The sequence below is a fragment of the Rutilus rutilus genome (assembly GCF_951802725.1).
Source record: "Rutilus rutilus genome assembly, chromosome: 7".
Classification (NCBI taxonomy): Eukaryota; Metazoa; Chordata; class Actinopteri; order Cypriniformes; family Leuciscidae; genus Rutilus; species Rutilus rutilus.
The window spans coordinates 38,124,582-38,149,320 of NC_140221.1; the positions used below are offsets into that span (position 1 = coordinate 38,124,582).

Here is a 24,739-nt window from a genome sequence, read left to right on the forward strand (position 1 = left end):
TGATACAGGTCTTTGTCTACTCATTTGATAGCACAATACAATTTAAAACCGTTCAAATTAGTGTTTGAAATCATACTGATATTGATTTAGACAAAAAAAAAAAACGTCATATTGCAGCATATTATGTTTTTTAGATCAGTACATTCACAATTGGTCAAAAGTGAACGCTTTTGATTTTTAACCATAATATATAAAAGTATGATTATTAACTGGTTATTGATATTAGATTGTTATAAATAATATACAGGGGATTTTAAAACCCACAGATGTCTTTGCTTCCGTAGCTACGCAGCAGCTCTACGCGGAACCTTTAATTTGGAGGTAACCGTTGTGAGACGGATCTGTTTGAAGGACGGAACCTAAACAGCCACGTAGTATAGGCAGGAGCACGTCTAAGGTTGGTGCTTAATTACTTTTTTTATCACCTCTTCTAATCACCATACTAATAATTCACCCTTTCACGTGACGACTGCTGTGCAGAAGCGTGGTCGCGTGTCAGTGTCATGCATCAGTTGCTTAAGGCTTTTAGATACCGTGCGATGTGGCTAAGTAGCTAAAAGGCTGATGCTAATGAGATCAGAGATTTATAATAATAAACTAACTTTAACACTGTATCTCCAGTGGTTTTTCACTTTTTCTGTGCTCCTGGTTATTTATTATGATCGACGTGTTAGTTGCTGTGCTTTCATTTTCAGTTGATTGCACTGAAATAAGGGACATAATCTCTGTTGAGTGACAGTTAATCAAAAATGCTGTTGTCAGTCTGATCTGTCGATATGTGATAGTATGACAAGGTTGATTTTAAAGTAATGACAGCTTTGTTTGCATGTCAGATGTCTGATAAGCGTCTTAAATCGCACTAGTCTATAGTTAGACTCGTGTTGAAGGTTAGTCTAATCCTCTAGCATTGTGTGAGACAGAAATCTCATTCCTCCACCATAATGACACTTAATGACCACACTTCATGATGCCTATCATGAGTCATGACACTTAACTATTAGGACAACAACTAGGATAAAGCAAACTACAGTGCTGAAAAGTTTATATAAGGAAGAATATATGCGTAAGTGTGTATGAAGGATTATTCTGTTCAATCTCCTGCTGCTTTTATTTTCTCATGAAATAGTTGTCCTTGCCTATAACTCAGTATGAGTCATCACCACCACCTGTCAGCAATAATGTGTCCAATATTTATTATAAATATTGACAAATAAAGCATTCACTTCAGTGAGTGAATAGAGACTAAATAATACATTTAATTTAAAGCAGATTTTTAGTTTATTTATTGAATTTTCTTCCCAGTAAGACAGATAACCTTTGTGTTGACAGCTGACTGTATTGACTAAAGCATATCATGCATGCATTAAGCACTACAGGAACTACTTTCCAATGCATTGGAAACCTAATAAAAGAGGACTATTTTAATTGTATTGCTTTTCTCCGTAAGAGACTTGTATTACTGTTTTTATTATTTAACATTTTAATCTATATGAAGTGTTGAGCTATGGTTGGAGCGGACAGATGGTTTAAGAGGAATTAAGTGATATTATTAGCCCCCTTCGCACCAGGTAGTCATAGGTATTGTTATAGTTATAGGGTAGTTGAATGTCATGTCATCATTTCTATAAAAAAAAAAGAGAAAATCAGAACATGCTTGTGATAATCTCTGATTCATTTCTAAATGGAAATGTTGCTGTTTTGAAAGGTAATAGCGGGTTTAGATGTCTCAAGAATCAGTGAACTGTCATTTAAACCTGTACTAAGTTACAAGTGTGGTGAAATTTTCCCTCTTTCTTGCCCCAAATTGAGGTGGTATGAATTAGTGGGCTGGTATGTAAAAGGTTGTAGGTTAAAAAAAAAATTACAAGGGCACTTTATATAAACACATGACAAAGAAAAAATGAAACTAGTGCCACTTCCAGCAACAATAACAAAAGTATATCACTGGTCACTGTGATTTTGCCACGTAAGACAGTTCCTGGATCAGCATATTTTGTTGATTCTGAAACATTATTTCTGTCCAAAAATGTAGTCCTATCCCTACCCCTACATTACCCTACCCATAACTTATCCCTAAAATCAGAGGGAAATGATAAGTGAAAAACACTGACGTAGAAGCATCTAACCTTGACATAAACTGTAAACTTGTCCCTCAAATCTGATTGGTTGATTGGGAATATTGTTCCAGGATCAGCAAAGATATTGATTCAGGAACATGTTGTGAATCACGTTCACTGTATGTCACCATTGTGCCCTTGACCAAGACTACTTTAACTGTGCAATGAATCTTGAACCCTTGTCACAGTATGGATGATTTTAAGTAATGTTTTCATCCCTCAGGTTCACCGAGGACTGAAGTCGTCTGCACCATCCAGGCCAGCCTGCAGTCTCTACCAAAATTTACCGAGCATGAAGTAAAGTTGAATTGCACTAGTGAGGCCCAGCTTATTTTTTAATGGATGCTAGAACAGCATCTGTATTTCAAGAGATATGGAAAATGGAAATAATTGGTCAATTGAGGCCATCCCTCAGCAGCTGAGTGCACAACATCCAGACAGCAATACTGTAGAATCTCTGAAGTCGGAGAGATCACCCGTAACAGAGAAAATCCCAAATGGTGAGTGTTTTTTTTTTTTAGATGAAATTTGATGGATGATGTTCTAAACTGGTGGTGACCCACAGGGGGCTGCAAGAGTATGTTAAGGGGTCCGTGGAAAAGTTCAGAGCAAAACAAAATAATTTTTTACTAATTAATTAATGCTTTTAATTTAAAATTACGGAGCCCCGCACATGACACGCAGGAAAAAAAATAGTAGGCTAAATCGTGCGCTCAATTTGCTAATTTGTTCCCTCGATTTATAAATCGTGCGCTCAATTTACTTATTTCTTGCATGTCATGTGTGGTGGGGCTCTGTATAAAAAAAAATAAAATAAAAAATAATAATTTAAATAAATAAATGATAAAAGAAAATTGATTTAAATAAAAAGATTGATTTAAATAGCTAAATAATAAAACCACTATTAAATAAATAAATAACAAAAAATAGGCTACATCTAACAGTACAGTGCTATAGTGAGTATAAAAAAGCATAATGTAACGTAAAAGAAACTAAATATTTTCCAAATAATATTTTACACATGTTTGTAATATATTTTATATTATAAATTGCGTCTTTATCGTGTATAAAAATATACAATTTATACTCAAAATGTGAGCGCATGCAGGATTCACTGTTTAGCTTGTCTTATGAGAGTTGTTTGTTGTGTTCAGTTTATTCAAAACTTGGCAACATTTCTAAGTGAACATTTGCTGTTTACTGCGTCACTTGGCTTTGAGATGTTTTTTCTTCCCACTTTTCAATGCTATTTGTTGCCTTATTGAGAAGCATTTTTCTCTAGATATATCCACAAACTTCCCCCTCACTTTTAGTGTCAGTTTCCTGAACTGTCGCTGTAGCTCGATTAGGCTGTTTGACTTGTTCTGCAAGACTTGCGCACAGGAGAACATTCGGGCTATGCTGGTCTCTAATTATGAAAGTTGTGAATGAGCAAAAAGCACCAATCATAACCTCAGAATAGGCTAATTTAGGTCGTGCTTTGTACTTTAAATGTGCGTAAAGTAACATTTTACTCATAAGGAAAAGAATATGTTCAAAGTGATCTCGACATGTTGAGAAGATGGTCCCCCTTAATACTGGACTATTCACTTTATCTTAGTAATAGATGCTTCTGTCTGTAGAATAAATGAATCATGGATGACAGATATGTCTATGAATGGGCCATTGTCTACAGAATTGTTGGTAACAATCAGGTTCAATTTGTTAACATTTAGTTAAATGCATTCGTTAACATGAACTAACAATGAAAAATACTTCTAAATCATTTATGAGCATTCTTGGTTAATGCTAATTTACTAATACATAATTAAAATCAAAAGTTGTATTTATTAATATTATTTAATGGACTTGAACTAACATGAACACTAACAATGATTAGTTGTATTTTTATTAACTAATTTACAAAGATAAATAAGTACGGTAACAAATGTATGGCTCATTGTTAATGTTAGTAAATGCATTACTAATGGGACCTTATTGTAAAGTCTTCCCAAATAGTTTTTGCGTGGAGGAGTGATATTTACTATAAAGCATACAAAGTGCTCTTTTGGGTAATGTATATATATATATTTTTATTTTATCACATTTTTACTTAATTTTAATAACTTAGATGCAATAATTTTTAATAACTGTTGTTAGTGTTAGTTGTTAGTTTATTTTCTGTATAGTAATTAATGTGGTCCATAGAAGGCTAAGTACACATAACAGGTCAGACTGAACAATGAAAGTTGTAATGAACCAAAATATATATCATGATATGTCATTCTTGCTGATGCACGGTATGCATTGGCCTGTAAAACACTAAAAACACGTGTAAACGTAACGCTGTTTGCTGAATCCCTTCTCTTTGTTGTAGGTCATGTCAAAGCAGAGCTGTTGCCAAACGGAGAGGCCGTGGTGGAGGGTCAGGAAGCTCACGGAGGCAGCACCCCACCTCTGGCAACTCCTTCCCCGGGCAGCCGCCTTGCCGACTCCCCCCTGAGCGCACAGCTGGATCCAGGTGTGGCCTCTTTCCATGACAGCCTAGAGAAGTCTGAGGCAGCTCTTGCAGAGGGCTCTATTCACAAGGGTGACGCATTGCAATCGCTCAGACTAAGTATTCCTATGCAGGAGACCGAATTGTGTAAGCATACGATATTGGATAACCCCCCCGAATCACCCTCGTCCCTTCCTGTTGTGTTGTAATTCCCCCCAGTTTGGCTTTTGAGGCTGATTTAGGCTAACCCTCCCTGTTTGCTTGATCCTATTTTTGCCTGCTTCTCAGTTTTGGCTTGCAGAGAGATTTTAATGGGAATCTCTTCATTGCATAATGTCCTAATTAATTAATTAAAGGCTAATTAGTCTCTCCTGTGATTGTTGGTGATTTGATTTCTGACAATTCTGTGTAATACCGGGGTTGTTGTGCTGGTTGGTGATTCAGGAAAAGTTTAGCTTTTCTGGGAACAACATAACAAGATGCACGTTGTCTTGCCAGTATTTAAGTCAGTTTGGCTTGGACGTGAAATATGGCTGAACTAATAACTAACTGACGCAGAAATTGAAGTGTGCTTTTCTCTTTTTCTAACTAAGGCAGATGGAATGGCTTATTTTGGGTTGCAGAGATCACATGGTGTTTGCTCTGCCAGGATGAGCATGAAGCTTCACTCTTAAAAGACTTGGGAGACATTTTAATGATTCTGGTTCCATTTCCACTTTACAATTCCATTAATGATTCTAATTACTGATTCTTCTAGTAATGTTGCTGTGGAAAATGCTCAGCAGCCTGGTTATTATTAATGTTGGATTTTAACAGAGCAGTAATAACAAATCAGATTTTATTATACAGTTCAAGCAACAACAACAACAAAAAACACATTACCATATTTATTCCTTTTAGTAACATATTTATTTAGACCAATACTTTGTAGTTTTTCTGAGGCCATTGTACCAAAACATATAAACCACCAAAAATATGCATTTAAACAGATAATAATAATGTGTGTGCATATAAGACACTCGCTCATCATCATCACAACTGTAAAAAGATGAGAAAGATGACTGTGCATATTGCGTTATTACAGAACCAGTAAGTTATTGTATTTTTGTAAAAATGGAACCAGTTGTCAAAGCCATCCCTAGAAATAGCATTGTCAAACAAGCATTTTTCAGGATTGATGAGCTGTATTATCAGTCTCGTAAAATCAATAGCCTGTTGCATTCAATCCAATACAGCTTGGTTGACAATATCTGAACACCTGCCTATTTTTATGTAGCAAGAGTTTTTGTGCATTTGTTGACTGTGTCTTTCTTGTAGCTTCAAAAGAGCCATTAGTGGAGATGGAAAATGAAGAAAAAATTCGCCAGGAAGCTCGCCGGCGTCTAGAGGAACAGCTCAAACAATACAGAGTACAGCGGCACACAGAGCGAGTGAGTCACTTTCAGTTTCTATGAAATGACTGATATTGAATTAAATTAATAGTTTGGCAAAAAAAAGGCATAATTTACTCACCCTTGTTACGTGTTGACTCTCCTTGTCTGCTATATTTCAAGTATTCTGAAGTCATAATATAATTTTGTGAAAGGAACAGACCATATTTTAAGTCCAGTGTATTTAAATATGGCACATGAAGAAGCATCACACCAAATTGACTTCAAGAATGTTAAACGATAGGTTAATAAAAAAAATTTGGTTTGATATTCACCATTTATTTATTTATTTTAACATTCTCATTCCTTTTGTGTTCCTTGGGGGGAAAAAATCTAACAGGATTGGAACAACATGAGGGTGGCCAAATCATTTGAGTAAATCATTTATTTAATATTAGCTATAGGTGGACTTGATGGACTTGATGGACTTAATGTTAGACTTATGGCGCTTTTCCACTGCATGGTACGGTACGGGACGGCTCGGTTCGGTACGGCACGCTTTGGCGCTTTTCCACTGCATGGTACGGTACGGCTCGGTTCAGTACAGCTCACTTATGACGCATTTCCACTGCATGGTACGGTACGGTACGGCTCGCTTCGGCTCGCTTTAAATGGTACCACCTCTGTTGAGGTTCCAAGCGTACCGTACCGATACTAAAATGTGACGTGGAAACACTGCAGATCACTGATTGGTCAGACAGAATCATCACTACCAGCGTCATTGTATTTACAACACGAGACACTAAACCCGCTAGATTTAAATAGCCAGTAGACAACAGCCAATGCTGTAGCGCCTGTTTTAAAAGTATTTGCTTCAAAAAAATAGTATAAACTTAAAAAAAAGAAATGGCTGAATCGTGGTCATTGGACGAGGTGCAGACGTTCTGCAACGTGCAGACGTTGGTTGCCGAGGAGCGGATGGGGAAACCCGGAATGAAAAATTGGCATTTAATATGATGATGTCATGGCAGTAGAGACGGCAACTATAACGATCAGTCCCACCCACTTTGAAGCGGTACTAACTGCAGTGGAAAAGCAACCGAGCTAAAGCGAACCGAACCGTGCCGTACCGAGCCGAGTCGTACCACACAGTGGAAAAGCGAAGCGAGCCGAACCGTTCCGTGCCGAGTCGAACCGTACCGAGCCGAACCGAGCCGTACCATGCAGTGGAAAAGCGCCAATAGATAAACAGTTCAGTGTTTGTCCAGTGTTTGCTGCTGTTTCCTGTTTTACATGTCTTATTATGTTTAATCATCATTTCTTTGTCTCATTCAGACCAGGCGGTCCACTCCTAAGAGCCGCCTATTTAGCACATTGGACCCAGAGCTCATGCTCCATCCCGAGGGTCTCCCAAGGGCCAATACTGTTGCCATGACTAAGGAATACTCTTTCCTGCGCACCAGCGTTCCTCGTGGTCCCAAACTGGGAAGTCTAGGAATCCCTTCCAGCAAGGAGAAGAAATCCAAATCATCTCGTTCCAGCAAGATCCACTCTCTCGCCGACTACAAAACTCCCGAATCTGACGATAAAAGCGCAGAAGCACCTGGTGGGGTAGTTTCTGTGTCTGCCGACTCATCGTTTAGCTCGCTGCATTCCTCCATCAGCTCAGTTTCCACCATTTCGCAAATCAGCATCAGCTCTGAGACCAACACCCATTTGGAAACATCTCAGCTAATCAGAGACAATGTCTCTGAGGTGGATGGCAGCGAATCAGGTTTTAGAGCTGACGGCAATGACAGCGATAGCTCGTCCTATAGCAGTGTGTCTACTACAGGGACATATAGTATGTTAGCTGCAATAGCGAACAAGCCAAAGGCTCCATATACTGTTGAAGGGAGAGAGATTGCTCCAGAAGCCATGGGCCACTTTCCATCACTGCAGGAAGTCCTGCAGGCAGCCACTGAAGAGAGACACATGGAAGAGATGGAGCAGGACAGAGAGGGCAGCGTAGAGCCTCGCAGTCGCAGGGACAGCTTCTCCAGCAGGTATGGGCCATTGGGTTAGTCCATTCCCTAAATATTCTTAGACCTTTAGGTGAACATTATTATCTATCATGAAACCAGCCCATTAAACCTTCATGATTGAACTATGTGTTTTCAGTGTGTCATTTGGGAGTTCTGTGATGGGGACTCATGATGAGATGCTGCAAGTGCTGAAAGAGAAAATGAGGTTAGAAGGACAGCTGGAGTCTCTTTCATCCGAGGCCAGTCAGGTGAGTTAACCTGGGACTAGGTATTTGTCCAATTTTTGCTACCTGCTACCAACAGAATATAAGGCTACGTCTTTTTATTAGTGGTCAACTGATATGGATTTTTTCAATGTCTGATGCCCATATTTAGAGAGCAGATTGGTTTAAATATTTATAGTTATACGTTTAAATATTTAATACATTTTTATATTAGATACTATATTTAATATATATATACACACACACACAAAACTCATACACAACATTGCTGCAAAATCACTAATATTTATTTTATATAATATTTTATTACAAAAATCTTTAATTTTTTCCTGTAATCCTATTATAGTATATTTTTTTTCCCCACAAATAAAAACATTTACATTTTTTTTAATACAAATACAAAATACAGTAATCACTGTAACAACAGCCACTCAAAGACAAAGTATGGGGTCAATTAGATAAAAAAGTATTTTAGAGACGTTTCTGCATTTTATTTGATCAAAATACAGTAAAAAAAACCTATACAAATATTAAATATTATTATAAATGTAATTTAACGTTTTTTTTATTTTTATGTATTTTAAAATGTAATGTATTCCTGTGATGTGTCAGTCTTCGGTGTCACATGATCCTTTAGAAATCATTCTAATATGCTGATTTGGTGCTCAAGAAACATTTCTTATCAATGTTATCTTAATATCTTATTATCATTATATCATAATTTTTTCTTGAGAAATCTTAAAGTATATAATATAAAGTAAAAAAAAAAAAAGCATTTATTTGAAATACAGTTTTATTGTAATATTATTTATAAATGTTCACTGTCACTTTTGATCAATTTAATACATCCTTGGTGAATAAAAGTATTAATTTCTTTAAAAAAATTAAAAGACCTCAAACTTTTGAACAGTAGTGTGCATATATACATGTTTATATATTTATTAATTGTTATAAATATACTTGTTAAAAGCATGGTTGAAACCACATGGATCGTCTAAAACCGTACCTTCATTTCCAGGCTCTGAAAGAAAAAACGGAGCTCCAGGCACAGCTGGCTACAGTAAATGCTCAGTTGCAGGTCCAGGTGGAGCAAACCCAGGCCAGTCAGGAGAGGCAGAGCACCCTCACCTCTGAGGTCACCACGCTACGCTCCAAGTGCTCTACACTGGAGAAGGCTATGGTGGATCTCCAGGGCAATCTGGAGGGGAAGAACGCCAGCCTGGCCTCGCTGGGCAATGACCTGCAGCTGGCTGAAGAGCAGTACCAGAGGCTGATGGTCAAAGTGGAGGAGATGCAGCAGAGCATGAATACCAGGGACAACACAGGTGAGGAAAAAGTGGTAGATGTACATGTCAGGGTTGAGCTTGATCAGTTGGTATACTCAATATCAGTCTCAGTGTGTAAACTTTACACAGATATTGAACTGAACTGAACTGGACCAACACTGAACTGACTTGAGTTGACTTGATTATCGTTACTCAGGGCGGTTAACGGTGATAGCTCTTTTGCCCACTAGTACCAGTAGATTTTAGTACATTTAGTGTCCTGGGAATCAATCACTGTTACAATCACCTTTCAATCACTGTTAAAAAATGATCTATTAACAAAATATTGGCCAAGGTGATTAATTGGCTTTTTCTGGTTTAAAAAACAAACAAACCTGTTGATAAACCCTTACCTGTGTTCATTTGACTGGTCAACATAAGTGACCTTGAGCTTGGGAAAGGCACTTTGAAAATAAAACTTATAATAATAATTATAAGTGAAAATATAATAAGTGAAATATTGAGTAAATGTATAGAAATATACATACTATTTATAATAATTGTAACTATTATTATTATTATTATTATAATAATAGTAATAGTATAAAAATCTTAACATACTAGGGGTTGATCGACATTTATTTGATTAAAGTCAACGTCGACTAGTCGCTGATGACATCATAAATGAACAAATAAGCCGAGCTGAGACTCGAACGCGGGTTGCCTTGTTCACAGCTATGGCATATGACACAGCGCTGCCCACAATGCTATTGCTCCTACATAATAGCTTATTTTGATCAGTTCTTTTGTCTTTTAGTCATCACGTTTCTCACAGATTTCGGCTCGTTCTAAATCAGATACAGAGAGAGTACCACAGCAAAGATTACATTTATATGAATGCATTAGTGTAAGAGAGATTGCATGTGAATTAATTCTACCTGGCAATGTCTCTCTACTAATAGTGATGCTGTGGGTTTCAGTTACTAAGAAATATATGCTAGAACTTTTTAGTTTCTAAGCTATTTTATTGATAAATCACAGAACAGTGGCGACAATACATTTCTGTGCTACTAAATGTTCGAGCTACTGTCTGTAAGTGTGTTAGTTTAGAACCGCGATTAACTTACGTGTACAATAAGCTGTTTAAAATGTGCATTCACCCTATCAGTTTTGAGCATCCAGATGGTATAATCAAGCTGTAATGAGGTTTGTTGTTATGGGAAGAAGGAGGCGGGAACCGGCAAACATTCACACATTTTAATGATAAAAATAAAACAAATACAAAACGAAAGTAAAAGACAGCAGCCCCTCACTATTCAGCATTGATAATAATAAGAAATGTTTCTTGAGCACCACATCAGAATGATTTCTGAAGGATCATGTGACACTGAAGACTGGAGTAATGATGCTGAAATCCAGTTTTGCCATCACAGAAATAAATTACATTTTAAATATATTGAAATAGAAAACTACTGTATTTTACTGTATTTTTGTATAAATTTAGCCTTGGTGAGCAGCAGACTTAAAAAAAAAACAGTAAAAAGTATTAACCCCAAACTTTTGAACAGTGGTGTGTATATATAACATATTTTGACACTCTCCATGTTGTTGCTTCAGTCCCTTCAGTTCGACTAGTCTGTGCAACCCCTATTACATAGCATGTTCGTTGTTTTTCCACTTAGTCTCTGAGTTCCGGCAGCAGATGGGAGGCCTGCAGACACAGCTTCAGCGGGTCCAGAGCGAGAGGAACGCTCTGCAGAGCAGACTGAAGACCTCGCAGGCAGAAGTGGACTCCCTGCAGCAGCTCCGCATCTGGTACCAGCAGCAGCTGAGTATGGCACAGGAGGCACGTGTGCGACTGCAGGGAGAGATGGCAAACATGCAGGTATAATGTGCAAATTAGTATAAATTAGTTTTCCCATTACATGTATACTACCATTCTCAGTTTTGAGTCGGTAAGAATTTTAAAATCTTTTTGAAAGAAGTCTTATGGTCACCAAGACGTATTGGGGTAACATTTATTTGATCAACGATACAGTAAAATTGTAAAGCATTATTACAAAATAGCTGTTTTCTATTCATACATTTTTTTCCTTTGGAGGCAAAGCTGAATTTTCAGCATCATTACTCCAGTCACATGATCCTTCAGAAATCTTTCTAATATGCTGATTTTGGTGCTCAAGAAACATTTCTTGTTATTATCCAAGTTGTAAACATTTGTGCTAAATTTGTTTTGTGGAAGCGAACTACATTTGCAACATTATAAATGTCTTTATTGTAACTTTTGATCAATTCAATGCATCCTTGCTGAATAAAAGTATTCATTTATTTCAAAAAACTTAAAACAACTTACTGAACCCAATCTTTTGAACGGTAGTATATGTATTCAAAATCAGAAAGTTTATCAGAAAGGTTCAGATGCAGAATGGCCATCTTTAGTGTGCATTTGTTTGTATATTTACTTTCAGGCCGGTCAAATGACTCAGATTGGTGTGTTGGAAAATCTGAAGATGGAGAACGTTACTCTGTCTCACAAACTCACAGAGACGAACCATCGCTCTATAAAAGAGAAGGAACGGATTGCTGTACAACTACAGAGTATAGAGGTCTGGCACTATATTTTGTTTTTTACTTGAGTTAATAAACAATGCAAAAGTTGAAGAAGGAAGATGAAATTGATGAAATCTAAAAAGCATAAACAATAATAATAGATTGATTCTTATCCAGGCGGACATGTTGACTCAAGAAGCATCCATACATCAGATCCAGGAGGCAAAGACGATGGTGGAGGAAGATCTTCAGCACAAGCTGGAAGAGTTTGAGGAGGAGCGAGAGCATCTTCTCAAACTTGCTAATACAGCCACAACATTAGAGAGAGAGCTAGAGCAGGTATCTAAACACCAGCATGCATGCACACACACACACACACACACACAGAGTTGTAGATTCAGTTGTAGTCACACACTGTGCAGTTGTAGATTCAAACCCATCAGCATTGTGCTTTTGAACAAGACCCTTAATCCAAGGTGGCTCCATGGGGGACATTCTTGTAATATGTTATTTTGAATATAAGAATTCCCTAATGATGTCAAGTCAAGTCACCTTTATTTATGCTTTATACAATGCAGCAGCTTTACAGTGATAAACAGGAAAGTATTGATCGATACAAACATTATTCAATTCAGCTGTAAAGCAGCTCTAAAAAGACAATAGTAAACCATCATTATTCAGTTGAAAGTAGTTCAATGTTGATTTAGTTTGGTACAATAACTCTGTAAAGTTCATCAGTTATGAAATGAGTTCAATTAATCTAAAAAGCAGTTCAGTTCTCATAGTGCCAGTGCATTCCAGTCAATAATATTACCGAATATAAAGGGTCCCCTACTAAGCAAGCCAAAAGGCGACAATGGCGACAGTTCTCCTCTGGCCAGACGAACCTACATGGTGTGGTTTAATTCCAGGCTTAATTCAATCACAAGTCAGATTGTGGATTGATATAATTCAGAACATTTCATCCAGTTCCTTCTGCTTGAAGATCGGGATACATTACATCAGCATTTGGTGGGGAGGCCATAGGGTTTGTGCAGGGGACTTCTCTGGTTCTCATGGTCTTTGCTGAGGATCTGTGCCGATGACAGTCTAGTCGACAAGGTCTTTGCAGGGGACCTGTCTCTACAGCTTGTCTAGTTGTCATGGTGTCCTCTCACATCTGGTCTGGATACGGACTAGATCTGGCTGAGTACGGTAACCCTGGGATAAGAATGAGATTGACAGACTAATATTAGCGTAGATGCCAGGCTTCTGACGATGTAACTAGTACATCGGATGTTATGGGAAGTGTTCTGGTTAACCTAATTTATGCAGACTAATGACTCAAACGACTCAACTTCTACTCCATCCAGGTCAAACTCATTCTCTCCCAAAAAGACGGCCAGCTGGAGTTGTTACAGCGTGAGCACCTAGAGCTGATGAAGCAGCTCACCACTACTCAGGAGAACCTCCAAACCAAAGAACAGGCCCTTAATCAGCTGGAGGCCCGTTACCAGGAGCTCCAGGCCCAGCTGGAGGAGCTACAAACTGACGCCACAGCTAAAGAGGAAACCCTGCAGTATCTTCAAAATGAGAAAATAGTCCTGGAAGTGGCTCTGCAGGCAGCACGGGCAGATAAGAGCGAACTGGATGAAGGAGCAGAAAGGCTTGGAGAGGAAGTGCTGTTGGCCTCAGACACACTTGACCAGCTTAGACAGGAAGTGCAGGTTAAAGCAACCCAGGTGAGAGGTTTGAATTGGAGTGATGTGCTTTTTTTGTAACTGGAATATTAGGATGGGTTCAGATTGCATCTTTTCCCTTTCTCTACAAGATCGAAGCTCTAAAGCAAGAGAATGGCACCCTCAAAAAACAAGCACAGAAACTGAAAGAGCAGTTCATGCAGCAAAAGGTAGGTGGCCCAAAGATCTGAGTTCCTTCAAAATGTACACGCCAAACATATCTAGATTTATTGAATTAAGATTTGTGTATTTGAATTGCATTTAAAATTGGGTTACACTTTATTTGAAGGTGTCATAGTATGTAAATATATAATTACACTGTAACAGAGAAATATTAATTAACAACATGTACTTACTGTAGGATTAGGATTTGGTTGAGGGTTAGTTGCATGTAATTATGCATAATTTACTGTTATTACTATGGTAAGTACATGTAACATTTGTAACAAGGACACTGTAAAATAAAATGTTACCCCAAATTCTGTTCATTTGGATTACACTGTTTTAAACAAACTAATAAACTTAAAGTGATGCATATTTGTCAGTCACACATAAATGAAACGGTTAAGATTTCTGCACTTAAAAATATATATATATATATATATATATTTTTTTTTTTTTATATAATATTATATATATATATATATATATATATATATATATATTTTTTTTTTTTTTATATAATATTTTCAAAATGCATTTATTCAAATTGCTTAGAATCAGCATAAATCTGTTATTTGTGAAAACAATAAAATTCATTCAGTTAAAAAAGATAAACGTTAAAATATAGCTAGCTGTGGAACAAGCAATATTCAATTAGTTAAAATGTATGAGACTGAAACAAATTGGATTTATTGATGATAAATATATCTAAAACTGTTTGTGTATTTAAAACATATTCAGTTTATTAGTTCTATTATAGAAATCTTATCTGTTTCTTACTGGTATGACTGAGAAATATGCCTTGTTTGTTGCTGGATAAGACTAGTTGTGAGGAGGTTTCCACAACAAAATAGTCAAATGGGTTTTGGCAGAAGTGTCCTTAATCTACTGTACTCTTTCTTGCAGGTGATGGTCGAAGCTTACCGGAGAGACGCCAGCTCCAAAGACCAGTTGATCTCGGAGTTGAAGACTTCTAAAAAGCGTCTGGTGGCGGAGGTGAAGGACCTGAAGCAGGAGCTGTTAAGAATGGAGGGAGAAAAGAAGAGTGCAGAGCAGGAACAGGATCGCCTTCAGAAGGAAGTGGAGAGAGTTCAGCAGCAGATGAACAGCCTGGAAGCCCATTTACAGTCCGTACAAACAGAGAGAGACCAACTTGACTCTCAGCTGCAGGTACACACCCACTGCATTACTAAGATCATCTCGGTTGCAAGGATACAGACTTTTTCCTACATAGAGACAGAGCGTCATGCGTCAAAATCTGAAAACAACCTGAAGCAATCCAACCCTCTCCATTGACTTTGTATTGCGTGGAGCTGCCTCCTTGTCATTTATGACTTATAACAAAAAACAGAACAATGTCTAAAAGCTGCTATGTGACAAGGGTGTACATCAAGCCAAAATACCCAGAACTAAGTTTTTATAAGCTGTCGCACACAAAAGTGGATGCAGGCAATAGAGACAGAGCGCAATGTGTCATATTACTCTTGAACTAAGAACTAAGCCCACTGGAGGGGAAAGTAATCCGCAACAGGATATGCTAAAAAAAATTAAAATAAAAAAAATCATTATTTTTAACCGTGTCAAAGGATTATTTCACCACCCTATGTATTAATGCACACGTAGGCATACTGACTGAGTCAGGATCCCACAATTTACCCATTCTTCAATTTACCAGATGCTTCACATCTTATTGCCTGTATCCACTTTTGTCTCCTTAAAGGCTGTCTTTTACGTTTCGGTAGCTTATAAAAACTTAGTTCTGGTTTTTTTTCAGCTTGTTTGCTGTACACCCTATCACAGCAGCTTTTAGGCATTGTTCTGTCTTTTGATAGAAGCAAGAAATGACAAGGAGGCCGCTTCACGCAATACAAAGTCAATAGAGAGGGTTGGATTGTCGTCCAACATAATATATATATATTTTTTATAATTGCTGTTCTTTTGAACATTCTATTCATTAAATAATCTTAAAAACATTTATCAGTTTTTGCAAAAATATTAAGGCGAGACACTACAGGTGAATAGGGTAAACTTTTTTTTACTAGCAGATATCACCATGAAACTTTCCCAGTTGATTACCTACATTAAGATGAGAAAAAGTTTTCTGTAATTTAATGTTTAAATATGCAAATTAGGCTATATCTAATTAAATATGCGCTAATTTGCATATATTTTAAAAAACAAAATCTGAGTATTGGATAAAGCCAGGTTAAAAATCATTTTTTCATTGTGTTCACATATTAGATGGGGAAAAAATTACAGAGGGATTTATGGATATCTACTTTTGTTATCCTGTAAATCAGAAAATACTGTCAATAGCCTTAAAAAATGATTTTCGCCATGTTTTTTGGAATAAAATGTTATATAAATCAGGCTAGGAATAATATATTTACAAATCCCTCTGTAAATGTCTTCATAATATAACTAGGTACAAGACTGGAGAGTTTGGTGTATATAGGTGCTACTGAAGTGGAGATTTCGGACTTGGAGTATGAGAGAGAAGTCATTTTGAGAAAACGGGCTTTAAAGATTTATCATCAGCCAATGAGATTGCGCATTCAGCCCTTTTACTTTCACGATTGGTTGCTGATAAAAAGGAAATGACCATATTTGGATCGGACAGCACTGTACAGGAGAGAGAGAGCTTTCCAGCGGTGCATGTGATGACAGGGAGCAGACAGCGATCGCGGAGCAGCATGGTGATTAAGAACGCCAACTTTTGTTGAATTTATGAGAAATCTACAGACGCAAACAGACAAAGTGTAATAAAATAAAGACCTAAATGTGTATTTTGGACTTTTTTTCACCACAAGTCTGAAAGAAGACATGTTATTGAAGACAAATATCCAAAAATCTCAAAATTGACCAGTAAAAAAAAACAACTGTTTTTGTCTGCCGTGTCTTGCCTTAAGCAGCACAACTGTTTTCAGCATTGATAATAATAAAAAATGTGTCTTTAACACCACATCATATCAGAATGATTTCTGAAGGATCATGTGACACTGAAGACTGGAGTAAGGATGGTGAAATTCCAGTTTTGCCATCACAGAAATACATTTCATTTTAAATATATTAAAATAGAAAACGGATATTTTAAATTGTAATAATATTTCACAATGTTACTGTTTTTACTGTATTTTTGTATAAATGTAGCCTTGGTGAGCAGCAGAGACTTAAAAAACAAAACAAAAAAAACATTAAAAAGTATTACCAACCCCAAACTTTTAACCAGTATTGTATATAGCATATTTTGACACTCTTTATGTTGTTGCTTCAGTCCCTTCAGTTTGACCAGAACCATCTGGCATCCGTGACCGAAGAGAATGAAAATCTGAGGAAGAGGATTGAACAAATGCAAGATGAAGCCAAGACGTGAGTCACAATCACACCGCCTCTTCTGCCATAAGGGTTTCCATAGTGATAGTTTTGCTGCTCAGTCTTTGACATCACTGATATGTGATGTGACATATAGACAATAGTGCCGAAGTGTTCCACCAGTTGTACGTGTTTGCTTATGATCTTGCGTCTCAAGATTAAAGCATGAGGGTTTGGGATTTATTCTTCCTATTTCATCTATTTATTAAACAAATTAAAAATGTGTTAAAATTAAAAATGACCCTGAATGTTTAGAAGAACATATGATGGTGAAGTAGACCAAAAATGTTTGTCTAATTTGCTGTTATGCACCTGCTCTTTCCTCTTCCAGGGCTATCTCAGAGCAGAAGGTGAGGATGAAGCGTTTGGGCACGGATTTGACCAGCGCACAGAAAGATATGAAGGCCAAGCATAAGGCCTATGAGAATGCAGTTGGCATTCTGAGCCGCAGGCTACAGGAAGCTCTTGCCGCCAAAGAGACAGCTGAGGTTGAACTTGACAAACTCAAAGCTCAGGTTTCAGAGGGAGGAAATAGCCAGGAATTTCAGGTAAACTGGTACATTTATTTTACATTTACATTTATGCATTTGGCAGACGCTTTTATCCAAAGCGACTTGCATTGCATTTCAAGGTACACGTTTACATTCTTATCAGTTCTTGCTTTCCCTGGGAATCGAACCCATGACCTTGGCGTAGCAAGCGCCAATGCTCTACTGTTGGAGCTACAGGAAGGCTCTAGTGATGGTCTACAATATAAACACTAAAAGTTAAGAGTTGCATAGTTCCTGAAAGCATTGGGACACAATGATTATAATTCTTTCACTGTTAAAAACTTTAAGTATTGCAGTGGTGCCGTGAGTAACTATAAGTGGATCTTATTTTCTAATAACTCATTTATGTGTATTTTTGTCATTGCTTCAGGCCAAGTTGGAGTCCCTGCAGAGAGAGCTGGAGGCAGTGAGCCAGAGTAAAGCCATGCTGGAGAAAGAGCTACAGGAGGTCATCAACCTCACCACCACTGAGCTGGAGGAATATCAGGAGAAAGTGATGGAACTGGAAGACGAGGTGAGCGCAAACTTATTCTTAATGGCTTAATATATAGCAAACCTATATGGTTTGGTAACAATTAACATGTTTACATGCACATCATTTTCTCAGGTCAGACAATTGTAGATGATATTTTTTTCTGAAAAAGATGTTTGCTTGCTGAATTAATGTTACTGTTCAAAAGTTTGGAGTCGGTAAGATTTTGTTTTTGAAAGAAGTCTCTTATGCTCACCAAGGCTTCATTTATTTGATCAAAACACACAAAACAATTATTACATTTTAAAATAATGTTCTTTTTTAATATATTTTAAAGTGTAATTTTCAGCTTCCATTACTCCAGTTTTCTAGCCTGGCTAACGCCAGACCTCGTCTCATTGAGACGTGGTCTGGGAACCACATGTTCATTTTCTCGTATTTGAGGTGTGGTTTACGAATGCACAGAGCCGTTTATTGGGCGCTACGAATGTCTGTCAAATGCGCCTGTACGTACTGTACTGTGCTCATAGCCAATCGTTTCAATTATACCAGATGACGTATGTAGAGCGACAGAAATTCGACGAGGAAGAAGACGATGGGTCAGAGATTTATGTGTACACGATGGCGTTCAGCGACTAAACTGCTTAGAACACTATCTAAGGCTGCATCGAAAGGTAACTTCGCGTCTGCTGCCATGTTGGATCCATAGATATAAACAAACTGCTTCGGTGTGTCGCATAGACGTCGTCATCGTCTTGCTGCTCCCTCCCCGTTCTGTGATTGGTTCCCTTTTTGAGGGGAAAATCTGGTCCATGGTGTCCAGGCTGCCTAGCAGCGTGAAATAAAATCGCGCTAAAAACCCAGGCTACCAGTTTTCAGTGTTACATGATCCTTCAGAAATCACTTTGGTCAATCAAATGTGTCCTTGCTGAATAAAAAATGTAAAGAAATAAAAGAAATCTTACTGGCCCTAAACCTTTTAATGGTATTGTACATGTATGTATATCCCCGCTATTCTCTTGTGATATTAGAGATGGTTCAATAATTTAATCAACTCTGATTTTGACTATCTGTACACTGATTTGCTCATTTCTTTTAATATTTGTAAAAAAAAAAAAAAAAAAAAAAAAGGTGTCCCCCTTGCTCCGTATTTCACCAATAGCTTTTATTTCATTAAAATACCAGTAATATGATGTATTTTTTAAAGTGAGTTTTACATAATGGACAGTCCATTGCAATTTGTGAAAGAAGTGGTGTTATCAAAATGTAAGAAATGTTTTTTCACTTTTTTTTTGGCACAGCTCCAAGAGTCACGAAATTTTAAAAAGAGAATTCGCCGCCTGGAAGATGCTAATAAGAAGCTTACGCTTGAGCTAGAGCATGAGAAAGGGAAACTCTCCGGGCTTGGAAAATCCCACGGTGCATTGCGGGAACATGCCAATATTCTAGAGGCTGCACTGGCAAAGAGAGAAGCAGATCTTGTCCAGCTCAACTTGCAGGTGTGATGCGATGTGTCATGTCATCATTGACAATACTTTAATCAGTGGAATTGAATAGTTTTTTTTTTTCAATTTTTTGTTTTGTTTTGTTTAAACATCTCTGTAATCTTTCACTCCAGGTCCAGGCAGTATTAAAGCGTAAAGAAGAGGAGGACCAGCAGATGAGACAGTTGGTGCAGACGTTGCAGACTGCTCTGGAGAAGGAGAAAATAAAAGTCAAGGATCTGACAGAGCAGGTTAATATATGGTTTAACATCTGCATAGCATTTTCAGTTCCTCTTGAGAACTCCCGAAGGCTTTAGTTTATTTTCTTTTGTGCATGTGTGTGACCTGTGTGTTTGTACGCTTTGTTCAGGTGGCGGAGGCCAAGCTGGAGGCAGCCCATAACCGCAGGCATTACAGGGCAGCCATGCTGGAGCTCAGCGAGATCAAGAAAGATCTGCAGGCCAAAGAGGAGCTTGTCAAAGCCCTGCAGAAAGAGGCTAAGACACTTGCGTAAGTTTTCCAGACACTCTGGGTTATAGTATCACAGCTGCCTCGGAAACTCATGATATAGAACTGCTGTCACACATCAAGACATCTTTATGAGGTCCAGTTTTCCTAGAGTGATGTACTGATGGTTGTAAGATATGTGAAGAACTTGTAAATGCAGGGATGGAGATCAATACCTAGATTGCTTAATGAACAGATTCAGATGTGTGTGACCTCTCAGATTGTGGTGGTGTCTTTTGTGAATTTTTCTCTCTCTCTCTCTGACAGAGCTCAAGATGAGAAGCACTCCGAGGAGGTTTCTCATTTCCAGGAGGAATTAGCTGATGCTCATGCTCAACTCCAGATCCTTCAAAAACAACTTGATGATGAGCTCAACAAACAACCCCTCACTAACCAAGAGGTACAGTGTGGCTTTGTTGCAAAAGCTACCTCTCTGTTTGAAACTTCACAGAGCCTCTTTCAATATATTACTGTAATGCCTTAAAATGGTGTCTGGGTAGGCAGGTTGCAAGGTTTCAGAACCCCCCCTGTGTGTTTTGAAACGGTATGTATTATGACGTGTTATATAAATATATTTGACTTGACATTATCATCATATTGAACACTCTCAGAAAAAAAAGTTTTTTTAATACTAGTAATTTTAACTAACTAATAATTTTAGGTTTTTAGTCATTTTAATACTAATATAATAATTTTAGGGGTGGATGAGGTACAAAAAGTTGTCCTTTTAAGGGTTCTGTCCCAGTGAGGGTACACATTTTTGCTTTTGTTTCCCCGTGACCGTTATATTTTAACAACATGACTAACTAACAGAAGTTAGTTTCATTCATGGCTTTGAAATCTATACGGATCTTTTTATATATGTATCTGTATGGAGAAAAAAAATGAAAAAATACTTCACCACGTATTTATCGCACTGTATTTCTGTCTCTTTGCAGGTGGAGGATCTGAAGTGGGAGGTGGAGCAGAGGCAGCGGGAGATCGAGACACAAAAACAGCAGCTGGAGATGGTGGAACAGTGTCACCATAGAGAGATGGACACCCTGCAGGACATGCTACAGGTGCGATGCTTTGTTCAGCACTTTCAGTCAGTCAGATACTGTTGTGAAAATGTTTGTTTAATTTTTTCTGTTTGTTTGATGTGATGTGTAGAGGATAAAGGTGGAGCTGGAGATGGTGCAGGAGGATCTCAACGGCACACGGAAGGATAAATTCATGCTGCAGGCCAAAGTGGGAGAGCTGAGGAGCAGCATGAAGACTGTTCTTCAGCAGAACAACCAGCTCAAACAGGACCTCAAAAACAGCAGGCTCAGAAAGGTAAGACCAATGCAAATTTTAATTAAAAAATGTAGACTGGATGTAGGTTTGTAATATGTATAGGTAAGTGTGTAATGAAATATTTTCTCTCAATATTTGTGTTCCCACACCAGCGGATGGATCTAAAGGGGGAATCGACCCCAGTGACGCCAGTAAAAATCCCAGACTGCCCTGTTCCTGCTTCACTTTTGGACGAACTGTTGAAACCCTCAACATCCGTCAATAAAGAACCTCTCAATAATCTCCACAACTGTCTGAGACAGCTAAAGTAAGACTTGCACACATCATACCATAGCTTTCTATGTGAAAACTAGAGGAGAGTGTGCACCCTGTAACATTATTTTTTATTTATTTTTTATTTTAAGCTGTCATAGTCGTGACACAAGACCACATATTTATACCCGATGTTTAAAATGAATGTGAACAAAAGAAGAAGAAATTAGACTTTGAATACTAATTCCACTAGTGCAATTACACAAAACCTGCTCTCCCTTGCCTCCCTTTTCCACATATTTCATATAAATAAAGCTACCACAATCACATAACAGATTGCGTTCACCTTCTTTCTGACTCCTCTGATGGTCATTTCTTGTAGGCAGGAGATGGACAGCCTTCAGAAGCAGATGGAGGAACACACGGTCACAGTGACGTCATTAGCCAGCGCAGAGGAGGAGCTCCAAAAACTCGGGTTCAATGACAATATCAGCAACGATTCGTCTAATAAAGAAGAGAATGATGAGAGACCGGGGGAGATGCAGCCCTCGTAATACACAAAGAATCCTTAAAGACACCGAGGAGAGAGTTGGGTTTTATCTTCACGGGCACTTTTCTTTGTTTATTTTCTTTAATCAACTGCCAACATTTGGCTTTATCCTTACCTAACCAAGATTGTTTGGGTGTAACAAAGTGTTTCTTTATACCACAGCTTTATTTTTGGGGAGTCATTTTGGTGTTGCAATTACTTTTATCACTATTTATTTTCAGTTTGACGGATAGAGCTTTCTCTCTCTCTCTTTCTCTCTTTCTCTCTTTCTCTTTCTCTCTTTCTCTCTCACACACACAGTAGTCACCCACCTGACGTTCAGCTTTGATTTAGTTTTCTTTCTTCTCTCATTAGAGGTGCAGAAAGAGGTTTGTGAGCGCTACTGTAGGGCAGCGCAGTCTACAGCAAACATCCAGGGACTCCAGTGTTATAGTAACTAGTGACCTATTGACCTAACTGGTCAGGTGTATATTCTACATATCCGTCTGGTGGTAGTTCTCACTTCCTGCATGGAGAATTCAGCAGCTGAACTGTTCTTCCATTCCTCTGTGCCTGTGAATGAGCTGACCTCTCATTCCATCACTGGACAGATGCCTGATCTAGAGCTGTTCCCTGCAATATAATGCAAATACTATGAAAAACAAAACAATACAAGGCCCCATATCAAGCATTTTAAAGCACAGATCAGCCCAGAATGTTTTGTTTTTCCAAAAAACAGATTTTAAATCAGCATTCTTAGTTTTTCCAGGCCTCAAATCAAGTCTAGAGCGATGCCAACTTAACGTCTACGTGTTCTCTGCACTGTGTTCTGCGTTACCCAATTTAGGACCACTGTTTTGTAACACACCTTGAGGTTGCGCTTACAATATTATACTTCACATCACAGCCTCTTTCTGATTCAAACTCAGGACCTGAAGCCCCAGGAATGTAAGTGTGAGACTGGGGAAATAGTGGCCCTTTTTGTACAGGGTAATATCTCATACATCAGGTCATCCAATATCAGCTAATATCTGTTTGTTTTTTTGTCTGTGGTTTGCAGATGTGAGATCCCATAGAAAAGATCTTGATAACAGCTGTCAAAGTTTGACTAGTTCTCTTTAGGGCTGCGCCTTAAAATTGATCAAATATGGAAACCTTTAAATACTACTAAAAATGTATAGCTTGAATGAACCTATAAATAAATATTTCTGTCTGAGAGATCTTGGGAAATAATGTAAAATAGGTTGAATGTGCTCATGAAAGCGATGTGGAGTGTGTTGTATGTATATTTATAATATATATGAAAGGTGTTGTCTTATATTGCACAATTGATAAAAGAAAACAAGCTTATTGACTTTCAGGTATGGACAGATGTAAAATATTACTTTTTGATGGAGAGATCTTGCCATTTTTTTTTTTTGTTGCCAGTGTTGATACTATGTTCATTTATTTAAAAAAAAAAATTGCATCCCAAAATTCTCATGGATAGTTTGTCATTACAGCCTTAATTATTGGAGATGTATGCAAATATATTTTGAATAATGTATCTTAATTAGGTGTAATATTTTTTTCTTTCCCCTGATGTGTTCATTTCACAAACTCCATCTGTCGGTTGGTTATATGGAGCTGAACTTAAATTTGTAATTGGCTTGAACTGTTTTAAATGTGTTCTGAGATAATGACATTGATCTCCATGTACGGTGATAACCTTAATACTGCTTTAAATGACATAATGGGAAATGAAGCTTTACACGCTAACATGTACATTTATATTCAAATGATTAATACATACGCATTCAGCAAAAGGGAGGAAACGGTTTTTAATTCACTGACAACATAATGTGTGTTAATTACTGTACTGACTAAAAGCACGAGTTTCTGTTCAATGTTTACAAAAAAAGTTTGACTTTTAATTATTTGCTTGCTAAGCATTTTTATGGGATGTACCATATTGAGTGTAAAATATAAATCATTCTGTAAAATGATCACATCTTGTCTTCTGTTCCTATATATATATATATAGTGTTACTTAGAGTGGTATTTTATAATGTTATGAAAAAGTACAGGCAACACAATTAGATTCCAAATCTATGTTATATTATTACAGCAGATATCATTTACAAATTGTCAGGAACTGCCTACTGTTGCTTCAAGAAATTCTTTTTTGTTTGATTTAATCGTTAAAATGCAATATCTACAGATATCTTGAGATCATGTTTTAAATACTGGCCTATTTGATATGATTTGCTACCATATTCTTCGTATTATTGTTGCATAATTAACATTATTTCCGCCACGGAATAAAATAACAATAACAAACGTAATTGCGGATTTTTTACCTCACAATTCTGACGTTATTTTTAAATTGCGAGTTTATCACAATTATCG

At 37.5% G+C, this 24,739-nt stretch overlaps 1 protein-coding gene across 2 annotated transcripts; it reads left to right on the forward strand.

Moving 5' to 3' along the window:
- Positions 1 to 286: 286 nt before the first annotated feature.
- golga3 (golgin A3) lies at positions 287 to 24,336 on the forward strand. 2 transcript variants are annotated; one of them, XM_084415479.1, is made up of 24 exons: positions 287 to 397; positions 2,341 to 2,617; positions 4,474 to 4,740; positions 5,911 to 6,023; positions 7,299 to 8,008; positions 8,124 to 8,235; positions 9,230 to 9,536; positions 11,159 to 11,361; positions 11,945 to 12,082; positions 12,204 to 12,365; positions 13,379 to 13,747; positions 13,837 to 13,914; positions 14,813 to 15,076; positions 17,181 to 17,275; positions 17,610 to 17,826; positions 18,200 to 18,343; positions 19,603 to 19,800; positions 19,920 to 20,036; positions 20,156 to 20,295; positions 20,560 to 20,692; positions 21,231 to 21,353; positions 21,445 to 21,609; positions 21,723 to 21,877; positions 22,205 to 24,336. In XM_084415479.1, exons 2-24 carry the CDS (start codon positions 2,491 to 2,493, stop codon positions 22,374 to 22,376), a joined length of 4,509 nt encoding a protein of 1,502 aa, XP_084271605.1. In that variant the 5' UTR covers positions 287 to 397; positions 2,341 to 2,490; the 3' UTR covers positions 22,377 to 24,336. The 2 variants fall into 2 exon arrangements, with proteins under 2 accessions (XP_084271605.1, XP_084271606.1); XM_084415480.1 differs by having other exon boundaries at positions 4,474 to 4,617.
- The last annotated feature ends 403 nt before the right edge of the window (positions 24,337 to 24,739 follow it).

Excerpts from the sequence above, each read along its gene's own strand:
- golga3 (XM_084415479.1), top strand. The coding sequence starts at position 2,491 with ATGGAAAATGGAAATAATTGGTCAATTGAGGCCATCCCTCAGCAGCTG. Across the intron at positions 12,083-12,203 it reads TACAACTACAGAGTATAGAG|GCGGACATGTTGACTCAAGA; the intron begins GTCTGGCACTAT and ends ATTCTTATCCAG. Across the intron at positions 20,037-20,155 it reads TCAAGGATCTGACAGAGCAG|GTGGCGGAGGCCAAGCTGGA; the intron begins GTTAATATATGG and ends CGCTTTGTTCAG.